At 39.2% G+C, this 23202-nt stretch overlaps 1 protein-coding gene across 1 annotated transcript in view; it reads left to right on the plus strand.

Moving 5' to 3' along the window:
- Positions 1–23202, plus strand: part of LOC122177753 (ephrin type-B receptor 5) — a 52490-nt gene that overhangs the window by 14535 nt on the left and 14753 nt on the right. Inside the window, exons 2-6 of the mRNA XM_042867458.1 lie at positions 1269–1333; positions 1979–2675; positions 12793–12948; positions 17359–17697; positions 22347–22471. Coding sequence (XP_042723392.1) covers positions 1269–1333; positions 1979–2675; positions 12793–12948; positions 17359–17697; positions 22347–22471 — 1382 coding nt within the window. The remainder of the gene's footprint in view (positions 1–1268; positions 1334–1978; positions 2676–12792; positions 12949–17358; positions 17698–22346; positions 22472–23202) is intronic.

The raw sequence follows: 23202 nt of genomic DNA on the forward strand, positions 1-23202 counted from the left end.
AACCCCAACCATTCTGTGGCTAATGTGGATCAGATCCCAAGGATCAGAGATAGTGAAACTTGCAATCCATAATCTGAAAATAGAAGTCTGAATAAAAGATGAGGTAGTCATGTCCTTAAAAAACACTTATGAGATAATTAATAAATACCATATGTAAATAAACTGGATGTTGCAGTTGTTTCTCATTCCCAGTATTTTCTGGGTTTTTTCTTTTACACAAAATAGAAAGACAGAAAATTTGAAATTTAAGTAAGTGAAGGAAAAGGGAGTGACTTTCCAGAACTTAGGGGAAAAAAAAAAGTTGACTTGTACAGTGTATATCAACACATGTCAATGTCTATTTGACTGATTTTTTTTTCTTCCATGTCTCACTTTAAGTGTACACAGAAAATTACACATGCTTGCCTAACAGTATTTTCCAGGGCATTTACAGACCTGATATAAACTGCTGGAGAATACTGAATATATAGCTTGCACAGTTACAATCTGTTCTGTATTGCTTTGTTCCTGAACAGAGAACACCATCTCCAAGAACAGTGAAATCTAGTACCTGTCTCCAGTGGTAGATTGATATTCAATGGAAATGCAGACTAGTTCAGGGAATAAGTTAGGCCTGTGAAATTTTGCATGTACTCTACTCTAGAGCAAATAATGCAAGAGGCTTTTTAATACTGAGCTTCTGATGAAGCTGGACTTGTGGCCTAATGCCCTATTCCAGAACAAAGTGAATACATTACAGATTCAGTTATCATCCTAAACTCCCACCACAGAAATTTTATTCCAGAGCTGGAAACAAACATGTTTTGGCTTAGTGTCCATATTTATGTATGCACAACCATGGTCCTATGGAAAGCCTGGCATATGTTCATGTAATTAACCTTTCTGCTCTGCTATTTCCTTTCGAAAAGGAGAGTGTTCTCCCCTGTACTGCTCATTACAATAACTATTCTATAATGTGATTGTGCTTCACTTTACCTGGTAGAGATTTTGTGTGGCCAGAATATTTCCAAACAACCTAGTAACCATGGTATAGGCATGATCATGTGCCCCATGCTTCTGTGTTGGGCATGCTTAATTTCCTAATATAGATGTAAGCTATTGTATTTAATCTCAAAATATGAATGTATATTCTGGGTGTGTAGAAGCTCTCTACAAGAGATGGCTTCTTTGATTTTAATTGTTAAAGACAATTTGTGAGGGACAGATAAGATGCTAGACTGACTAAAGCACAACATACTTTTTTATTTAATGTTTTTTAATATAAACAGAAATACTTCTGGATACAACTGGAGAAACCTCAGAGATTGGCTGGACCTCTCACCCTCCCGATGGGGTAAGCATTTCCTTTGCCCTTTTCATGACTTTATCTCTGCTGGGAAGGTGTGCATGTAGCTGATGAAGAAAGGGAGACTAGAATAAACAAGACTTGTTTTATGGTTTCATTTACTTAGGAAGAACTTTAACATATTTTGTTCAAACCACATTACTAAAAGAAGATGATACTGGGTATGATACTATTGCCTTTCTCTCTGCTTCTAAAATACTTAATAGGTCTCTATCTAACCTTCTGCTCAGACCAACTAATGGAGTTGAGTAGGAGAGACTGATGCATTAATGTTTTCTCCGTAGTGATCTCGTTTCTCTGTCTTGTCTGTGTTATGCATGTATGTAGAGATAGGGAAGTAGTGGGGAAAGATGCGACTCTCTGACTTTAAGATTCTCAACACCACATGACAATTTTTCATGAGTTTTGTTTCAAGACAATTTTTTCCTAAATGTTTAACAGTTCTTCTTTACCAGGTCATACTCAGTCCTGCGTAGTGTGTTGTTTTGCATATGACAGCAGCAGGTTCAAATCTTACCATAAACACAGCAAGAAGAAAGAAAGGGGAGAAGGCCTGTCCTGTATTTCTGACATAGTTGAACGCTGAATTCCTTTTTAAATTTTATATATCGTTTCTTCTTTTTCTCTTTATAGTGGGAAGAAGTAAGTGTCCGGGATGATAAGGAGCGCCAGATCCGAACCTTTCAAGTTTGTAACATGGATGAACCAGGTCAAAATAACTGGTTGCGTACGCACTTCATAGAGCGACGTGGAGCCCACCGAGTCCATGTCCGCCTACATTTCTCAGTGAGAGACTGTGCCAGCATGCGTACTGTGGCCTCTACTTGCAAAGAGACTTTCACACTCTACTACCACCAGTCAAATGTCGACATAGCCTCTCAGGAACTGCCAGAGTGGCACGAAGGCCCCTGGACCAAAGTGGATACTATTGCAGCTGATGAAAGCTTTTCCCAGGTGGACAGAACTGGGAAGGTGGTAAGGATGAACGTTAAAGTACGTAGCTTTGGGCCACTCACAAAGCATGGCTTCTACCTGGCCTTCCAGGACTCAGGAGCCTGTATGTCCTTGGTGGCAGTCCAGGTCTTTTTCTACAAGTGTCCAGCTGTGGTGAAAGGATTTGCCTCCTTCCCTGAAACTTTTGCTGGAGGAGAAAAGACCTCACTGGTGGAGTCACCAGGGACATGTGTAGCAAATGCTGAAGAGGCAAGCACAACTGGGTCTTCAGGTGTTCGGTTGCACTGCAATGGAGAAGGAGAGTGGATGGTGGCCACTGGACGATGCTCTTGCAAGGCTGGTTACCAGTCTGTTGACAGCGAACAAGCTTGTCAAGGTGAGATGCCATTTCCCCCCCCTTTATGTAGACACTTTTTTATTCTTTCCCTGTGATAACGTTTGTCAGAAGTTCACAATCATGTCTCACAGAGAATGAATGATTACTAGCAGCTTCTTCTCCTTGTGATTCCAGTTCCTCAGACTCAGGGACAGTGTCCTGGAACCAGGAACACAGTTGGAAACTCCATTCAGGCCGAGTTTAAACTGCAACCAGAGAGAATTTGTTGGGCTATATTTCCAGAATGAGAAATTGTAACTAGACGGTTCTAATGTGGTTACACTTCTTTATGAATATGCAACAATATTGCAGTAGAGGTGTCACATGGAGCAGAGCTGAGGTCAAAATCTAACATAACCTACCATCCTAACTATCTTGGGCCCTTTTGTTGGTGCTGTTGAAACCAGTGGTTAAAAAAAGAAAGGGGAAGTGGCAGCATCCTGATCATGCAACAATGGATCAGAGATCTGTGAGCCTGACTTGGTAAGGAACAGTGATAACTGTTTTATGATTAGATCTCTAATGTACTCTGCCCTGAGGCTGATGGTACATTGTGTAAAATGTTTCTAAGAGTAAGTAGAATAAATTGGCTATCTCTAAGTAATGGTATTTGGCCAAAACCTGACTACCCAGTCTAATATGTTGACTGTCTTCCCATTTCAATCTCAAGTCAATCTATTAGACCAAACTGTGGCTTATCTTGCTTATATATTATGTATAATGTCATTTTCATCCTTCCTTGGTTTTGATATGTATCTACTCAGCATCTCAGCAATATATAATGTTGCTACACCACAATTAGTACTCTAAAACATTAAATCTAATGTGGAGCTTGTTTTCAGCTTGTTTTCAGACACGATTTTTTAGTTGGACTGTAATTTATTCAAATAAGAGTTTGACTGGGACATTGAGAGTACAAGTATTCTGGTTAACACAAAGTTCAAATCCAATAGATTGTTAATGGTTGTCAATATATTATTCACTTTCTGTTTTTTTGAAGTGTTGGGGTTATGCAACATAACATTATTAAAACACAGTTCATTGTGCTGAAGATTTATGAAAGGAATTAAAGTTAGTACTGCTTATTTGTTTATTCTTTGAGAACAATTAAAATGTGTGTCTCTTTTTATCTTGCTCCTGAAAGCTACATTCATACAGTATTGCTCTTAAAAGAGAAAACTCAGTCAGTCATATAGTGGTTCTAAATAGCCCTAGCATTGTTGTCTTTATCAGTACTGCGACTAATCCAAAATCCAGGTAAACCAGTCAAATATTTAGTATCAAGTAGTAGTTGTAAGCACTCAAACACTATGGAAATTAGAATAGGCAAGGAAAAATGAGGATTTAAAAAAAAATCTTAAAGATTTTCAAACATTCTGGCTTTTGTAGGCTTCAAAACACAGACACTCCACTGCAGTCCCACTACTGCCAGGAGCTGGGCATAGAGGAGAATAGTCAAATATATTAAGTATTACAGTTTTTCAAACTCAGAACGCTACTCCTACTAATTGCTTCCTGAGCATAGAATAAACAAACAAAAAGCAACCAACTAGTAATCCTTAATGTTAGAAGATGATTTTTCTCCTCACGTTTTTTGTAAACTCTTGAGGACCTGAAGTCTTATGCTAAAAATATGTTGCTGTCCTGTCAGAAAGAAAAAAAACATTCAGCTGGTTCAATTTGTCCTCTTGTTTATACTTTATAAAGTGTCTTTCCCAGTACTTCTCCTCTTCGTATATTCTCACTTCTTCCTAAGAACTAAAGGATTAGATATGTGATTATATAGTGTTCTGTGTGAAATAACAGAGCAAAAGCAGTAGTCTAAGAGCAGACCTCTACTGAATGTCCTGCATAGAGCTCCTTTTATCAGGACCAAGGAGTGAACTAGGGATAGGAAGGAGAAGCAAATTCCATAATAAAGTCTCTTCTTTAGTAGAAGAGTGTGGGCACTGCCTTCTTCCTCACCATATGGAAGTCCATGGAGTCCTTCCCGGAACAACTGTTGCCTGTTTATTTAGTACTAAGAATCTGGCAAGAAGCATTCAGAGTAGATAGAAAGCCCTTCTACTTCTCTGCTTCCTACCATCAGTTAAGATATTCTTTCTTTCATTAGTTTCTTAAGAGTGCCTGATGATTCTTACTATATGGCAAATTTCTCCAGCTAAACAGAATGGTGAAAAGACATCTAAGATAAGTCAGCCCTCAAGCTGATATGGTGTGGGCCAGCTTCACTTTTCACTTTATCCAAGTAGAATTTCTTCTTTTGCAAAACAATCAGAGAGGAGAATGGCAGCATACAGAAGAGAAGGGAAAGTTGGAATTTTGTTTTATTTTCTTCCTGGAGAACCCCTCAAGAGTTGGTACTGGGATCAGTACTCTTCAATACATTTATCAATGACTTGGATGAGGAAATAGAGTGCACTGTCAGCAAGCTTGCTGATGACACAAAACTGGGAGAAGTGGCTGACACACCAGAAGTCTGTGCTGCCATCCAGCAAGACCTGGGCAGGGTGTTGAGTTGGATGGGGAAACACTTAATGAATTATAACAAGGGCAAGCGTAGAGTCTTGCATTTTGTGTATAGGTTGGGGACTGACCTATTGGAGAGCAGCGTAAGGGAATGGAACCTGGGGGCCCTGGTGGACTGCAGAATGACTATGAGCCAGCACTGCACTCTCATGGCCAAGAATGCCATTGGCATTCTCCGGTGTATTACAAGGGGCGTGGTTAGTAGGTCGAGAGAGGTTCTTCTCCCCCTCTACTCTGCCCTGGTGAGGCTGCATCTGGAATATTGTGTACAGTTCTGGGTCCATCAGTTCAAGAAGGACAGGGAACTGCTTGAGAGAGTCCAGCACAGAGCTACAAAGATGAGTAAGGGAGTGAAGCATCTCCCTTATGAGGAAAGGCTGAGGGAGCTGGGTCTCTAGGTGTCTAGCTTGGAGGAGACTGAGGGGTGACATAATTAATGCTTATAAATATGTGAAGGGTGAGTGTCAGGAAGATGGAGCCAGGCTCTTCTCAGTGACATCCAGTGATAGGACAAGGGGCATTGGGTGCAAGCTGTAACATAGGAAGTTCCACAAAAGTAGGAGAAAAAAACTTCTTTACAGTGAGGGTGATAGAACATTGGAACAGGCTGCCCAGAGAGTTTGTGGGATCTCCTTTGGAGATATTCAAAACCCACCTGGACACATTCCTGGGTGACCTAATCTAGATGTTCCTGCTCCAGCAGGGGTATAGGACTTGATGATATTTCAGGATCCCTTCCAATACCTGACAATCTGTAATTCTTTGATTCTGTGATTCTTGTCTTGTGGGGTTTTCTGCACCTCTAAGGGTTTTTCCTCACAAAGGGTCTGGAATAGAAATTTCTGAGTGATTAGGTCATCTTAGATTATTGGCTCCCATATTACTCATTGGTAAATCTCAAATTGATAGATTCATTTATGGAAGCAGTTGCTCCTGGATTTCATTCCCACAAATCAGTTTACAGTGTGATGTGTTTCTTGGCATTCACTGCCCACTGTTTATCATGGACTCTTAGCTGAAAGTCCCATGGGTTATCAGATGCTTTTGCAAATAGTACTTAGAATTAATGACTAAAACATCATTTAGAAAATATTTCAATAATGAGAATGTTGGGGGGAAAGAGAAGAAATGACTATTTGATAAAGTGCTAAGCTGACACTTTCTTATGAAGGAGTAAGGTGATCTTTGAACTTGAAAAGTCATTAAAATAAGGCTGTTAATTTAATGATGTTTCTCTTTTTCCCTCTGAAGTCCAGAATACAAACTAACTCCAGAGCAGTCCTGTCACTCAAGCTTTATATCTGTTTTTCTTCTATCTCATACTAGTATCCAATACAGTGTTTGCCCCATATCATTGAAAATGTGCCATTACTGCATCTGTGTTTTTCTACATCTGCAATTGCCCACCAGCTACCCTGCTGCTTATGTATCTCACAGAATCAGCTTTTCTTCTTTTATCCACTTCGATCTCTGAGGGAGAAAAGATCATAGAAGTGTTGGAAAGAACACAAATCGAACCATACTTTGAAAGGGATGGGGAGTGGTGGGAGCTACTTAGATCGTGAGATCATGAGGTATAGATATGCTTACTGAAGTCTCCTGGTTAGAGTTAGACTGCTTTGCCCTCTTGTTGGGTATCACAACATATGCAATTTCTGTGATAAGGATTTAGTAATGGTGGAGAATGAAGGGGCAGCCTCTGTTAGAAGAGGTTAGGGGCTTTCCTGTGCCAGGCACAACTGTTTCCAGATAATTCTGCAACAGCCCAAGGACAGGACACAGCTGAACTGATCAGACATATGGCATTTCTAGGCAAGCATGTTTAAAGGAAAAAATACTAGACAGAGAGAGGAAGAGAGAATAAAAAGACTGAGAAACAGCAGAGAGAATGATAGTCAGAGCAGAAGAAGGAAGTATTCCAGCCACCAGAGTAGATATTCTCTGCAGCCTGTGGTAGACCCAATGCTCTAATGGTGAATACTTCCTGATGGAACTGCAGCCTGTGGAGAACTTATGCCAGGGAAGGGCAAAAGCACGAGGGAGGAGTTGCTATGCACTGACCACACACATCGCATCTTCCCCTGTGCGTCTTGGGTGAGGGAGAAGATTTTGGTGGGAAGGAGTTACAGAGAGGGGAGGAAAAGTGTTGTTTTAACTTTTTTTTTTTGTTTCTCATCTACCCAAATTTATTTTAAAGAGCAGTAAATTAAGTTTCCTGGAGACAAATCTGTCTTGCCTGTGATACTAACGGGTAAGCAATCTTTATCTCAATCCACATTCTTATGCTATTTTCTCCCCATGTCACGCTGAGGGTGGGGAGTGGCTGGGTGGGCATTTGGCTGTTTGCCAATGTATTAAGAAGTGAGCTGGAGAAAATAAAATTGTGATTGTATTGTATTCATTGTAGAATGAATCACAACCATATTACTGAGGGCTAATATCAGTTATTAAACTTTGTCCATTAAACCTCTCCATGAAGAAGGAGGAGAGCTAAGGGAAATATGTTTTTAGTAATATATTGGATTCACAAAATCTTGGCAATGGGGGGACTGCAGGGTTGATTTCTTTGTGGAGAGATCAGGAGCTACCTCATGTTGGAAGGGGACTGTCCCATCTGGTGTCAACAGGAACACACTACTGACCAGAGCTGAACCACCTTTGTAACTACAAAACTCCATTCCTCTTTACAGCTGATCCATTTCACGTCTTTGTCTTGCATTGTCCTCCACTATTTCAGGAGAGCAAGCATCATGACCCATACCAAGTTATCCTTTTTTAAACTCCACGCTGATAATTTTTTGCCTAGTCATTCTCATGTGAGGCCCTTTGCACACCCAGTTTTCCCTGGCTATGATCTCAAGTACTCCTATATTCCTCTCAGTTTTACTCTAATATCAGCTCTGACACTCTGTTCATTTTTGATACTCTCATATTCATATACTCGTATACTTTAATATTCATTATTGTCCCACTCTGTTTATTTGTTGGACTATTTTACCAACAGATTAAATAGGTGAATGGAGTCACTTTAAAACCAGCCACTAGGTCCATTGCAAGTAAAGGGATGGGTGTCTGATTTTTCAAGAATAGGTCATTATCAGATCATGCAGTGATGCAAACCATGTCTTAAGGCTCCCTAACACTGTCTTGAACTGATGTAACAGGGCACTGGTAAAAGGTTTGCATATATATTGTGTGATTAGAGAGGAGTGATATCTGGGCAGTGACTGATGTATATTTCCTGTCTAACATTGTGCTCAAAACAGCCTCAGAAAAAGATCAGAAAGGTTTCTCAGGGCTTTATTTTAATATGGTCTTGAATGTCCTCAGGAATGGAAGCCATTTAACCTCTCTGCAGAAATTTTCCGTGATGATGGAAAGAATTTCGTTGTACTTTGTCAGAATATTGTGTTTTTCAGTTTATGCCTGTTACCTCTCATCTTTCTACTGTGCACAACTGCAAAGAACATAAGTCTGTCTTCCCAGAAAAGTCTTTGAAGACATTGGAAGACTGCCTCTAGATTCCCCATGGCCTTTCTTCTTGAGGTTAATAAAATGAAGTTTACTCAGCCTTTCTTCATAGAGCAGTTGCCCCAGTTGTATAAATATATAAGTGGCCATCTGCTGAACTTGCTTCAGTTTTTCAATAGCTCTGAGGGATCCAAAACTGGATATAGTAATATCAATGCACTCCTAAAACCTTTGCATCTCTGCTAGATAACTGTAGGGGCATGGGCCTTCTTTCATTCAATCCTACAAATGCAATTTAATAAGAAATATTTTCGGATTACTAAATTTATCAGTAGCCAATATCAAAGCCAGTGGATCTCTTCTGCCCTCTTCTAGAGTTCTTTCCATCTGACCTCCCCAAGCAATTGCCTTCTAGTATTGCTGTGCTCTCTCCTTCATTGTAGGACAGCAGCCAGAAACAGTCTGGTGACTTGGAGAGGATATTCTGATCAAATCCCATCCAATAATGTTTCTTTAACTTTCCATTACTCTGTTGCTCATGAGATTTGAGCATGAGAATGTGTCTGTATAAACTACATATGTATGTATTTATAAGAATTGGTCAATTTTTCCTGGACTAGCAACAGCTCCCGACATATACCACCCTTTATTGTTGTTATCTATTTTTATATATTGATCTTCTCTTTGTAAATCAAACAGTTTCGTTAATCTAGTACCTGTACTATTTCTCTTCCTACACTTGCAGTCAGAGCAAATACATCTCAGACGTGTCTTGTTTCAGAACTGATCAGTCACACAGTTGCCATAATTTAAAATGGAAACACGAATTTTTCCTAAGCAATTGCAGGAAAGGAATTTTCCCCAGAGCTCTTATCACTGTCTCAGTCAAAAGGAGAATGATGTTTTGCTCTTCTAAGTGTCTTCCTAAGTCCTAGCTCAGATCCAAAGCATGACTAGGTACAAATAGTCAAAACATGTAACTGTGTGCCCTAAAAATGGCACTGCAGATACATGTATGTCTATTGATATTTCTGTCTATTTTTCTTGATCCTTCTCCTTACTCTATTTTGTTTGCTCTCAGAAGCTTTCCTTTCTTTGCTTATTGCTGAAGTGGGCTTTTCATTATGCCTCTTCTTCTCTCTTGCTTTCTTTAGTTCTGTCCTCTTCTACTCATGATCCCAAGACTCTTCTCTGCTGTTTATGATATGCTAGTCCTCTATCAGAAAATGGTTCTCTAGCCTCTCTGAGGAACTTTTCCTCAGAGCATTCAGATAAATGCAGACAACACAGCAGGGAGTATTCTAGGGAGGAGCTAAGGAAAATTGGGTCAGTGTCTCTGAGATGAGCTGTGCCCAACTAAACTGTTGTGGCATTCTGGCACTGGGCCAAGATGCAAAAATGACTGAGATATGCTGGGAGAAAAAGCACCTGCGCATGCCAGAGTCAGCCTTCTGCTATCATAGCCTTGATTAATGGGAAATGGCAGCTTACTGCATCCCTTGAGGTGCTAGCTCTGCTAGCTTCTGTCCTTGCGTTAGATTTCCTCAATTGATGAGGCCTAACTGTGTTTTATTGGTAAGTACTGGTCCTGGGGGATGATCCAGTGACAAGGCCTGTAGCTTAATTTCTATTGATTTTTTTTTTTTTTTGTGAGGTTATTCTATAGGCAAATGGTGGAAGTGTTCAGGAGAAGCTGTTCTTGTTCAGGCTTTTTCCAGTATGGTCCTAAGATGGTGATTTTCACTAAGGCAATACGTGTTAGTCCTAGTGATGGTGGGCTCCTTTCAGCTTGGATATTCGTTATTGACTGTTTCCAGTAAACACAGTAGACATCTGCAGAGACTGTAAGATCACAGAAAGTGAACATAATGCCATGATCTGCATTAAGAAGGGAATGTAAGGCACACAAAAACTGATAGTGTAAAGAAGGGAATCCTGCAGAAATGAGAGCTAGACACTATGGAAAGATGGTCCTAGGCTCACTACAACTGCTGGACTAAAAGGAGGTAGCTTTAGCATATTTAGGTTGCCAGGGAAGTTTTTCTCTTTCCTTCTGAGTTAATCTTTGATACCTTATTTATAGAGTGACTGGACTGAGGCAATGTTAGGAAGAGCCTCATGTCATGGGAGCGATTATTGGTGCCCTCTGTGAGTAGTAAGCTATCATATTTTAGGCAAATTTTGGAAAGGGATAAAGATGCTCACGAATGTGTTCAGCTGTCTGACTGAATACAGAAGCTGAATTCACATGGAAGTAGAGGGTGTGTGACAGCTGTGGTCCTTGACCATGCAGGATAGTCTTCAGCTACATGAAGGTCAATTAGTCTCTACTATAGTCAGTCCACATATATTGGACAAAATGCAAATGAAAAATGCAGTTAACTAGAATTTTAGGTCATAGTCTGTTTTCTATTTTTTTTTCCCCAAAAATTTTCATTAGGAAGGTGAAGGAGATGTGTATCTTATTTAATCTCTACAAATCAGCTTAGCTTCTAATATGCTATGTGATTTCAGTTTGCTGGTTATTTTTTTCCTTGACATAGGAAGTAGAAATAACAAGGGGTGACAGAAATAAGAATTTGGAAGTGTGATCCTTGCTCCGTATCTGCCATTTCTTCTGGAAATACAAGCATCTAATTACTATCATTCACCATTATTGAAGTCCCTATTACAGTCTGACTCTTCCAGGACTTACCACTCTAGCACAACACATGTGGAGGTTATGCTGTAGCCAGAAGACTGCCAACAGAGAATGTGATACTAAAGACCTAAAGCTCATAGGACTTCATGGATATTATTGACTGCTGTGTCTGGAATATGGCTGTATACAGGCCCGAAAGTATACATCAGAAATCCCCAATGTATTTAGAAAACTCAAAGCAATAGGAATTGAATGCATATGAAAAGGAGGATCAGTAAGTGAGATACTCTTATTTTTCTGAAGTTACTTGTTAAGAAAAATGCATAAATGGTCACTTAGAACCTAAGTGACTTAGAAATAATTTCTAAAGTTTGTTATTGTTCCTTTGTTATTGTTATTGGAGGTGGAAGCCCGCTTTCCTTTAGCGTAGTAAGTAATTACCAGGTGAGTTAATTCTTCAGTGTCTGGTGTGGTGTTCCATTTCAGAACACTCATTAGATGTCCTGACTTCATATTAACAGTTGCATACAGTGTTCTTCTCTTACACAGTTCTCTTTGATATATAACATTTTTGCTATTCTCAGTCTTTTGGATTCTTCTGCTTATGGTAATCACTTGGAGAGTTTTTCTCTTGAATGTAGAAAGCAGCATTCCCATCGGTCTTCTGAAATCAAAAACACATTTGGGGTCTATATGAAAGCTTCTCATTCCCTAGAAATGTTCTTTATTGCGAAACTAAATAAACGAATGTCAGTCCATGAATGAACTTTCACCACAGCTAATTAGCTGGTAACATCTAAAAATTCTGTGTCTATTTATATAGAAAAGCAGCTTTAAAAGCATGCATAAAACCTGCATTAAAATTATAAAAGCTGTGTCCTAATATTTCGGCAAAGATCCAAGTACTTTCTGCTAGGTAATTCAGTACAGCATCTTTGCTGACCCTAGAATGTGTTATACTCCCATATTCATAGTAATTTATTATATTTTTCATTTTCTTTCTTGTGCGAAGGATTTTCATCCTTGTTTCAGCTTTTTCCATAGGCGTGTTCCTGTAAATTTTCAGATTGAACTTGACCAACTTAAGAGGCTTCTAGCCATGCCTGGGAAGTTTCCGGAACTACAGAAAAACAGTTAGGATTGCCTTTATGAGTTCTGGCTTCAATCTGATGCAAAATCAGCCATGGTAGCTTATATTACTTTATGCAATAAAACTGTCTAAAACAGCTTTTAAAAAAAGCAATTTTTTCTGCTATGCCAGCTGAGAGAAAGTAGATGTGCAAAATTGCACCTTAAACAATGCTCAAGTTCAGAGCTGATATTTTCTGTACTGCCATAAAATAATAACCTGCCGTAGCTAGTAACAAGTTTTCCCAACACCAGCAGCACGAGTTAAATATAAGTAAGGTTGCATTGTTTCTGGTATCTGAATTAATGAGTTTCCTATTCTTTTCTGTGTTATTTTCCTCTCCTTAGCCTGTCCCATTGGTTCCTTTAAAGCATCTGTGGGAGATGACCCTTGCCTTCTCTGCCCTGCCCACAGCCACGCTCCACTGCCAGGTTCCATTGAATGTGTATGTCAAAATCACTACTACCGATCTGCTTCTGACAATTCTGATGCTCCATGCACTGGTAAGTATTTGAAAGGAGTATTTGAAAGTAGGAAGAAGGGCAGTTAATGAGAGACGACTTGTCTGAATGATTCATGGAAGTTCCAACTCATCTCTTCTCATAATCAACAGTCCAAAATGACCCTGGGCTTCCTTCTCTTGATGACTGTAGATAAGAAGGTAGAAGTGTTCCTACATGCTATTTACAAAGTTGGTACACCAGAGGAACTGTGTGTTTAGAATATTGGGATGCTGCAATATCAGATACTTAGAATGAAGATATGCCAGATTTTAAATGACTCATGCAACGTTAAATAATAATAATAATCCCAGATCACATCCTTATTTATGAGTTAAAAGATATAGATTTGAAAGCTGGACTATTCATTGGATTAAAAATAAGTCAGATGGTCATAGCCAGAGAGTTGTTATCCAGGTGGAGGCTGGTGATGAGTGGTGTCTCCCAGGGGTCTGTCATGGGATTGGTACTCTTTAACATCTTTATCAGTGACATAGATGATGGAATTGAGTGCACCCTTAGCAAGTTTGCAGGTGACACTAAGCTAACTGTAGTTGACACCACAGAAGGAAGGCATGTTATCCAAAGCAATCTGGACAGGCTTGAAAAGTAGATCCATGAGAACCTAATGAAGTTCAGTAACTCCTTACGCTTGAGTTCAGGGCAATCCCAGATATGTTTACAGACTGGGAGAACTCCTTGAGAGCAGCCCCACAGACAAAGACTTGGTGGTTCTGGTGGACAAAAAGCTGGACATGAGCAAGCACTGTGCACTTGCAGCCCAGAAGACCAACAGTATTCTGGGCTGCATCAGAAGAGGTGTGGCCAACAGAGAGAGATTGTACCCCTCCACTCTGCCCTTGTAAGGCCCCTCTGGAGTACTGCATCCAGGTCTGGGGCTCTCAGCATAAGAAGGATCTTGAACCATTGAAAAGGGTCCGTAAAAGGTCCATGAGGATGATCAGAGGGCTGGAGAGCCTCTGATATGAAAAAAGGTAAGGGAGTTGGACTTGTTTAGTTTGGAGAAGAGAAGGCTCCAGGGAGACCTCATTGCAGCCTTCCAGTACCTGAAGAGAGCTTATGAGCAAGCAGGGAAGCGATTTTGTATATGGTCTATATACAGACACAGGGGAATGGCTTTAAACTAAAAAAGAGGAAATTTATGTTAGATGTTAGGAAAAAAGTTCTTTACTCAGAGATGATGAACCACTGGGACAGGTTGCCCAGAAAAGTTGTGGATGTTTTTATCTCTGGAGGCATTCAAGGCCAGACTGGATGGGGCCCTGGGCAGACCGATCTAGCATCTGGCAACCTTCCCCATGGCAGGGGGGTTGGAGCTTGATGATTGCTAAGCTTCACCCTAAGACATTATTTAATTCGATAATTATGAACGTTAATAGATCAAGAAAGTAATTAACCCCAGGAAAGGAATTTGAGTTGGTGATGAGCTCTCAACAGTCTAGTTTAAATAACACGTCAAGAATCCCTCATGAATTTTATGGCAGTGATGGAAGTAATTCATGTCCCAAAGCAACTTACAATTTCTCTATGGCTATGAAGTTAAACACTCAGATATTAGGAAATGTGTTTTGTTTTGTTTTTTTCTTCTGTATTCTCTTGCTATATATACTGCCCGGACTCTATCTGCAACAACATCAAGCAATTTCTACTTCACAGGGATTTATTTCTTGAGCAATTGTCTATCCTTTTGCACTGGCTGCAATAATAATCCTCAGGGAAAGCTAGTATGTGATTATACTATTAAATACTATATCACAATACAAGTACAATACAAATACATTACAGATACAAAGTGGCAAAGTTAACAAAATCAAATTTAGTTCTTATATTTCTTGACATTCTAATCCTTCATCTTACCTCCAATATATTTTAACCAGTCTTCTGCATGCAATTTTTGGCATTTTTATTTTGTTCATAACTCTGGAATCCCCTAGGTACATGTATCTATCTACAGGATATGTTCAAATGCTCCAGCACTGAATGAGACTGTAGATTGAGAGATTCCCCACAAAAACCTCATCCAGCTGTTATAATAAATAATACAATCCTTTACATTAATCAATGCAAATGTACAAAAGACTATCAGCAAGTATCTATGAAACCTATAGGTAGATAATAGAAGAATAGTGAGAATGAGAATTCTTGGTTCTTGTTCAAGCCTTATGGAAGGATGTGTTCTGTAATTCTTTTTTCCCTTACTCCTCCCTGTTATTGAGCTCAGCCACTCTGTCCCTGCCTTTTCTGTCTCCATGTCCAGATTTAGAAGTGCGACTCTGCTTCTTATATTTACTTTTCTTACAGCTTTGTCTAGCCTTCAGTGTCTTGTCCCATTCGTGTCCCCAAGCTGTCTTCTCATCCTCTGCATTTTATACCTTCAGTTTACTGCCTCTGATAGGGCAAGTGGTGTGCTGTACTTTAACCCAGCAGGTGGCTGAGTACTACACAGTCATTCACTCACTCCCCTTACTTCCCAGTGGGATAGAAAAGAGAATTAAGAAAAGCAAAGTAGAACTTGTGGGTTGAGATAAAACTATTTTCTAAGACAGAGAAAAGGAAAAGAAAAATAATTATGACATATATAAAAAAATATATATAAAAATATATAATATGTCTGTATGTATGTAAGGTGTAATGCACGAGCAATTGCTCAGCATCCCACATCCAGTGCCCAGCTAGCCCCAAACAGGGGAAGAAAGCTAGATGAACTCCCACCCTCTTCAAAACTCATTCAGCTTGATGTCAAATGGTATAGAATATACCTCTGGGCAATTTAAGTCAGCAGTCTTAATTCTGTTCCCTCCCAGTTCATTGGGCCCTTCACTGAGAATGGCCCTGGCTCTGTACAATGGTTTTTAGCACGCAGCTATAAACTTCAGCATGTTAATCTAAATTGTTTTTCTCCTAGAAACAAAACATAGCATACCAGACACTGAAGAAAACAGTTTCATCCCAGATGAAACTAAGATAATATCGACCCTTTATCCCATAGCATTTACATCATGCTCAAGTGTCACAGCTTCTACACATCCTAACAAATCCTATAGTCTATGGGCCTTTAATGTAGATTGTCTATGGTATTCATTTTAGTTCATAACTTTGGGCTTCATCTGTTGTAACAGTCCTCCAGTGCAGGAAGAATGATTCACAGTGTTGGATTCCTGCATCCAGAAACTAATTCTGGTTCCACTGAAGTTTTTTTGTTTTTTAACCTGGGAAATTCTTATTGTACTGCTGTTAACAATTCTTACAATAACTGTAATAAAATGGCATGCAGCATTATGTAGTAATTTAACGTCATACAATTTAAATTATTGGCTGTTCTCACCCAGCATCAAATCACCTTAAGGTATATAATGGACATCCCCATCCTTCCACATTACCCACAATGTGCACCCAGGTCCTTGAACAAAAGCAGTCCCATGAATAGGCTTGCCTTTGCCCAAGGCAAGAATAACCCAGGCTGTCTTGCCCCACATGGAAGATGTGTAAATATGTGCACCACTGGCATTTTATCCCCTTCTGCAGTATGTAGGATATTTGATTGGGCAGAACTAGCTCAATTGGCAGATCTCTGAATGTTGATTAACCAGGTGTGTCCCAGTGTTTGTATGTCCCAGTGTTGTCAATGTATTGCAGGTGTTCAGGAGCTGTCTTAATTCTGTTCCCTCCCAGCTCCTTTGGCCCTTTGCTGTGAATGGTCTTGGCTTAGTACAACATTGCTTAGTAGGCAACTATAAACACTGGTATATTTTCAACATTTTTTTTTCTCCTAGAACCAAAGCATGGCATCATACCGGGCATTGAAAAAAAAACAGTTCTGTCCCAGATGAAACTAAGACATGGTGGAGGCACAGAGTGGGCTGTTTTTAATGCTGTCAGAATGCCATTTGAGAATCCTCCCGTAGCAGGAATAATTGTAGGGCAAGTGCTGTTCAGCTGTTGCAATATATGGAGAAGGCAAACTAAAATCTGAGAGAATTCAGAGGTGTTAGGTGCCAAAGGAGAGATCTAGAGGCCTCAGTGGAGACAAGTCTTCACTAAGCTTGTATAGAATTTAGTATTTCAAAGGTTTGAGACTTTTCTAAACACTGGATGTTCTTTTGGGGAAAAATATAAGTCATGCCCTTGATACAAAGACCTTTTTAGTCAATTTTGTATCCCTAAAATATGATTGTGTAGCTATTCCCTTTGTATATAAATGTATGTCTGATACAGAAAAGAGCACATTTTTTTAATCTTATCCAGAGAAACATCTAGAAAAGAGTAAGAATGAGAAGAAAAAGCATCTTAATTTTTAATCTTCCATTTTTTTCCCTACTTCACTGTCTTATTCGCTCCTCTACCTCTTTTCCATTCTTTTGTAAGATTTTTGTCTTTCATACTGTCTTCTAGGCATCCCTTCTGCTCCCCGTGACCTCAGCTACGAAATTGTTGGATCCAGCGTGCTCCTGACCTGGCGCCTCCCCAAGGACTTGGGTGGCCGCAAGGATGTTTTCTTCAATGTCATCTGCAAAGAATGCCCAACAAGGTCAGCAGGGACATGTGTGCGCTGTGGGGACAATGTACAATTTGAGCCACGCCAAGTTGGCCTGACAGAAAGTCGTGTTCAAGTCTCCAACCTACTGGCCCGTGTGCAGTACACTTTTGAGATCCAGGCTGTCAATTTGGTGACTGAGTTGAGTTCAGAAGCACCCCAGTATGCTACCATCAACGTTAGCACCAGCCAGTCAGGTGAGAAGCCTCCTGCATCGGAGTCACAAAATTTCTATGTCTGTCTCTCATTTGATTTGCTTCAATAGACCAGAAGCTTTTTTTTTTGCCCTTTTTTATCTTTCTCTATTTTATTTCATTTGAGTTGCGCTCCGTTATTTACACATCTTGTTTTTACTGGTACTTTGCTCTTACCTTTTTATCCTTGTTTTGATAAATGATTTTGGAATGTTATTCTCTTGTCAGTAAGGAACAGATTTTTTTTGCCTTTTACCATGATAGAACTTTTAAAATATCTTACATTTTTCACAAAGCTGTTGTGATCCTTGTCGCTAGGATCTGAACAAGAGAGAGATGACTAGGAACTAATTATACTTCATGATAATCACTAAAATACAAATGATTTATGTGGGCAGTCAGAGAAAAAAGTAAAAAAAGAGGTAAAAGTGTTGAAGGGGAAGTCAAATTGATGTATAAAGAAGTTGTATATCTGGAAGAAAGAACAATGAATTTTGTATTTCTGTGAACATCCTGCACAAGGACTTAATTACAGAAGCAGCTGGAGAGAGCATGTATACAGTTCTGCTAAATGTTAGCAATTAGAGATTGGGTGTGTATTGTTCTTTATAAGCATGTATAAGCAGGTATGGAGAGGAACTGTACACAGCTTGGTTGAGAAGGTACGGAGAGGAATAATACGATAAGGAGGAGAATTAGGGGGAACAATTTAAACTGAGCAACATAAAATGTCTGTAAACATTTAGAGATGTGTAAATGTTTACACAGTTGGATTTCATACTGTAGTTGCAGAAAGCGGGGGGGGGAAAAATCAGTAAAGCTCAAAAAGATAAAAGTGATGTGAGATATGAAGTTGGTTAAATCACATCTTTTGATTTCTGCTTCTTCTGTGCCTTCAAAAGGAAGGGAACACATATACAACCCAAGCAACTTCCTACTTTTACCAAATGCCAGAGGTTTTGAACCATTTTCTCAAAGACATGGAGTAGCAGACCGTATACAGGGATACCTGGTCCTCTTAGGAGTCTGGCTGCAAGTGGGTGGTCAGTTTTTGTTTACAGTGAAAGGCCTGCCTGTATAATTCATTTGGTAATTTCAGGCAAATCCTTTGACTTCTACCGAATATAGGCAGGTATTCTATTAATATCCTAAAGAATTCTCTTTCTTCCTGCTGCTCCTCAGCCTTCCTCATTCGATGTAATTTAAATGAACAGCTGCTTTCTCCTTCTGCCTAAAATCACCGAATCTGCTTTTTTGCTTTTGACTTTTCTCACCACTCCTATTCTCCTTGGTGTCTCTTAGCATGTCTGGGCCTGTTGGGTTTCTTGGATATCTCTCCCCAAAGTGGTCTCTCACGCAGTAATGCAGTCTTCAATGAGAGAAGGTGGGATTCCTGAAACAGTGTATTTTGAGCTGGTTGATTTTGTGTTCCCATTTTTTCTCTTGCTCTTCGGTGACTTTGCTAGGAGTGAGCTTGAAATGAGCCATCCTGGATTCAAGGTGATAGCTCTGCTGTGACAAAACCCTGCTTCCTCCATTATACAGCCTGTATTATGCATGTCCCCCTCCCTTCAGTGCAGTTTTTCACATTAGTTTAGCTTACTATTGTTATTATTATTATTTTAGCAATTATTATTACATGGCAAAGGTGGATATTTCAGGTTGTTCTGTTCTTAAAGAAACAAGGAGGGGACAGGAAGACATGAAGAGCATAAAAATCTAAATTGGGAAAAGATGAGCTGTCCGAGTGAATAGACATATCAGAAATTTTGTTTCCATTGAATTAAAAGTGACAAAAGAAATACCCTTTAGTACTGATAGCTTCTGAATATTCTGCTTATTCATGCATTAGAGTTTTCTGACTTCCTTCATTTGCTGATGCAAAAAAAAACTCCTTCCCACACTCTGACTCTTTATTAAAGATGTCATAGGTGGTATTCTGTCCTGGCACAGTTCTACTTTTTTTTCTTTTTCCTTTTTTTCCGTGCTATCTATTTGCTCTTCATCTTTGTCTCCAGAACACTGTTCATCTAAGGGTTTGCTTATCCCTTACAGTCTGATAACCTAATTCAAAGTATGGTAGGATCCTCTATTTACACAATCACATTTTATATGTGATAGCATGATTATGATATTCCTAACCTTCAGTGACTGTGTTTTTAGAGTTAGAATAAGAAGGACTAGCATAGAGAAACTTTCTTTAATATTAGACTTAACTTTTTTAATAAGAATTAATCTTTCATAGCAAAAAGCATTTGTAATATTTTTGGATAGTAATAATGTGATATAAAATGAGGCATTATGTGACTCTGAGGCAAGGCACTAGGAGGAAGAACTGTCCCAGAGGAGAGACAAGAGAAAAGGGAATTGCTGAAGTGATAAGGATGAATAGCTAAAGAAGTATTGGGTTATGTAGAAGGATGTTAGGAGGCCATTCCAGATTGCATGAATTGCATGGAGAAAGGCTACTATTTAATTTTAACGTGATTATTCTTCTTTAGACAGCAGAGAGCCAGGCACAGAGTGAACACAGAACTTAAAAACCGATCATCATATTATTGGAAAAAAAAAAAAAATCTAATTAAAATTTTAGTAATTATTTTAACAATATTTCTTCTCTGCCTCAGGGCAGAAGTCAGGCTTTCATTTTAGGGACACTGGAAAAACTCTCTGTGCACAGCTGTAAACTGCCTATCCATTACTTCTTTTTCCTGCAGTTTCCACTGTGGCATGAAATAATACTGAGTTGTATTATTGAGTTGTATTATTCAGAACTTACTCATTCTGAAACTTGTTGCATTTCTAGTCAGTAGAGGAAGAGAGAGAGCAGAGAGAAAGATGCAAATTTTGGAGCATGTCCCTGCAGAGTTTTAAAAGCAACTGGAGTTTTTTAGCTGAATCCAGATATTAGGATAGCTAACACAGGACAAAGGTGATGTGATCAGATTGCTTTGTACCTGTGGAAAGATATCTAGCAGCCTTCTGCATCAGCTGGGTTAAGACCAGAGGGACCTGGCAATATCAAAGAAGCACAGAAATGCAGAAATAAAAGCTGGAGAGTCTGAAGGCTTGTGTAGGAGGTTGGGTGAAAACGATAGTTATGGATAATACCACGAAATTTCAAAGGATCCAATAAAAGATTTTCAGGTGGAAATGAGGAAAAGGCTTAAATTCCAAGTATGATCTGAGTTTGTAAAGGCAAATGGATGAATCAGTCAGAAAAAATAAGAAAAATTTTCTTGAAGATGTTTGCTCTTTCAAAAAGAAATCTAAGTGCTGTATTTACCTAGCGGTTAGACTACTTAACATCTTTCATTAGGTGTTACATATGACACTTGTGCAAGAATTTTCCATACACTTGCTATTTTATAAATATTTTAATAAAAAACAGTCTTTTCAAACTTTCTTAAAACATGCAGACCTCATATCTCACAATATGCTGTTTGCATTCAGTGAATAGTTAGTGGAGCTACAAAGTGCTTCACTGTATACATGAAAGAAGCTTTGAAACCAATGTTCTGTTACACAAATTGTTGAAGATCAGAATGCATACAAAGGAAAACATGCTCTTAGCACTTTGGTGGCACAAGAGGCAAGGTAGCATAGGTGTTTTCTTACAATAGCAAACTTTGAACTTTGTATTCCCTAATTTACTAACACTGGGAAAAGACCTTTGTCAGTAAGCTTCTGACAGCAAATACGAACTTATTTTACACCGATCCATTCACGTTTCACATCACCTCATTTATATGAGGTTTCACATACTCATTTATATGAGGTGTTTCAAAGGAGAAATCTAGAAAACTCTTACTTGAAATGTGGGAAAGCTCTCTGGCTGTGTTTAATGTGTTGACCTTAGATAAGAGAGAAACTTGAATATAAAAATCTGAACTCAGAATGCTGGTCAGAAGTGCATTCAAACTGGACCACAGGGATAGTGGGAGTCTTAAACACAACAGTTGTTTTGCTATCTGGATTACAGCTTTATTAAGGGCTGGTCTGAGATTTAGGAGCTACTCTGAACAGTAGGCTGCAGATGAGGCTATGAAAATGAGATGCTTTCATTCTCTATCATCTGCAACTGATCTGGGACCACTGAATGGAGAAATACTTCAAAGTCTGTCCCTTAATTCATTTGTGTCCTCCAGTGTCAATCTTCTAGTTTGCAACAGTGATGTGGAAGTGAGAGAACTCTGTTATTTTGGGAGCTCATTGTTGGTGTTTTGTTTTGGTTTTCCCCAGACAAAGAATTATACTGTAGGGGAGAAGCTTTAGAGAATAGTGTGCTCTCCTTTTGCTCTTATCATATTGTATGTCCAAGCATGACCCTAGAGCAAGGAAGTACACTCTGTCAGTATACTTTCATTTTGTGTGTAAATATTTAAAGTTTGAAGCCCAAAATAATTTTAGCTACAGTATATATATTTTCAGAACTCCTGTGCATGATCAGTTAAATGTCTGTCCCAATTTTCAGTGACTATATCTCTACTCCCAGTAGAGTAGAATTGTACATGGTTTCCGGTTGTTTTACAAAGTAAAAAGGGAAATTAAGGAAGGGAGTGACCCAACCTTTTAATTTTTCATAACAAATATTCAACTATAGGACTTGCTTAATCTTTTCACTTTGCAGTCACTCTTCTCTTTTATTCCAGTGCCCTCCTCAATCCCTATGATGCATCAGGTGAGTCGTGCTACCAGCAGCATCACACTGTCTTGGCCTCAACCAGACCAGCCCAATGGGGTTATCCTGGATTACCAGCTACGGTACTTTGACAAGGTGAGAAGAGAGTGTTGCAGTGCAGATTGCTGTATAGCTATTATGCAGGAGAGAATGGGGAAGTCTTCTGTCTGGAAGATTCACCCTTGGATCAGGTTGGATGAGGCTGAGAAAAATGATCCAATTATGAAGGAAGATCAAACTGTAGTAAGCATCAGAGTTATGCTTCATCTAACATCTGTCCATCTGCATTTCCCAGCTTGAAACCATCTAGAAATGATGTTAAAGAGGGAAAAGACGCTTGTAGCTAAGGTAAAAAACTGTGAGTGAAATAACTGAATAAATTTAGCATCATATAATACAGGAAACAGTGGAAGAAGCTCAAGTTTCCAAGAGTCTATATTGGAAATGGACTCACTGCAACTGTCCTGTGTCTCCATTTATGCCTCAATGGACACCTCTAAGAAATTCTGGCAAAAAGAATGCTCTCTTTCATTTACTAGCTGGCAGATCCCAGTTACATGTTTATGTGCTGAAATGACAAGGTGACACATACAAAGTCATTCTCCATTCACTTCTTTCACAACTCCTAATCTTGAGGGGAAGAGGTCCATAGGGCTGTTCAGACAAGTTGCCATTCTCTATATTTGATCTCTTACTTAAATATGTGCAGAATCTGTAGGGCTACTGTTTCTTCTAGCAGCAAAGGGGCCTGCTGTTTGTAACAACCTGCCTGTTAGCTTCTTGGATATATTCTCACTCAGAATTCTCCAGTGAGAATCACATGAGTC

Source organism: Lagopus leucura, unplaced genomic scaffold (genome assembly GCF_019238085.1).
Source record: "Lagopus leucura isolate 7727_CA_CO unplaced genomic scaffold, USGS_WTPT01 Super-Scaffold_100001, whole genome shotgun sequence".
NCBI lineage: Eukaryota > Metazoa > Chordata > Aves > Galliformes > Phasianidae > Lagopus > Lagopus leucura.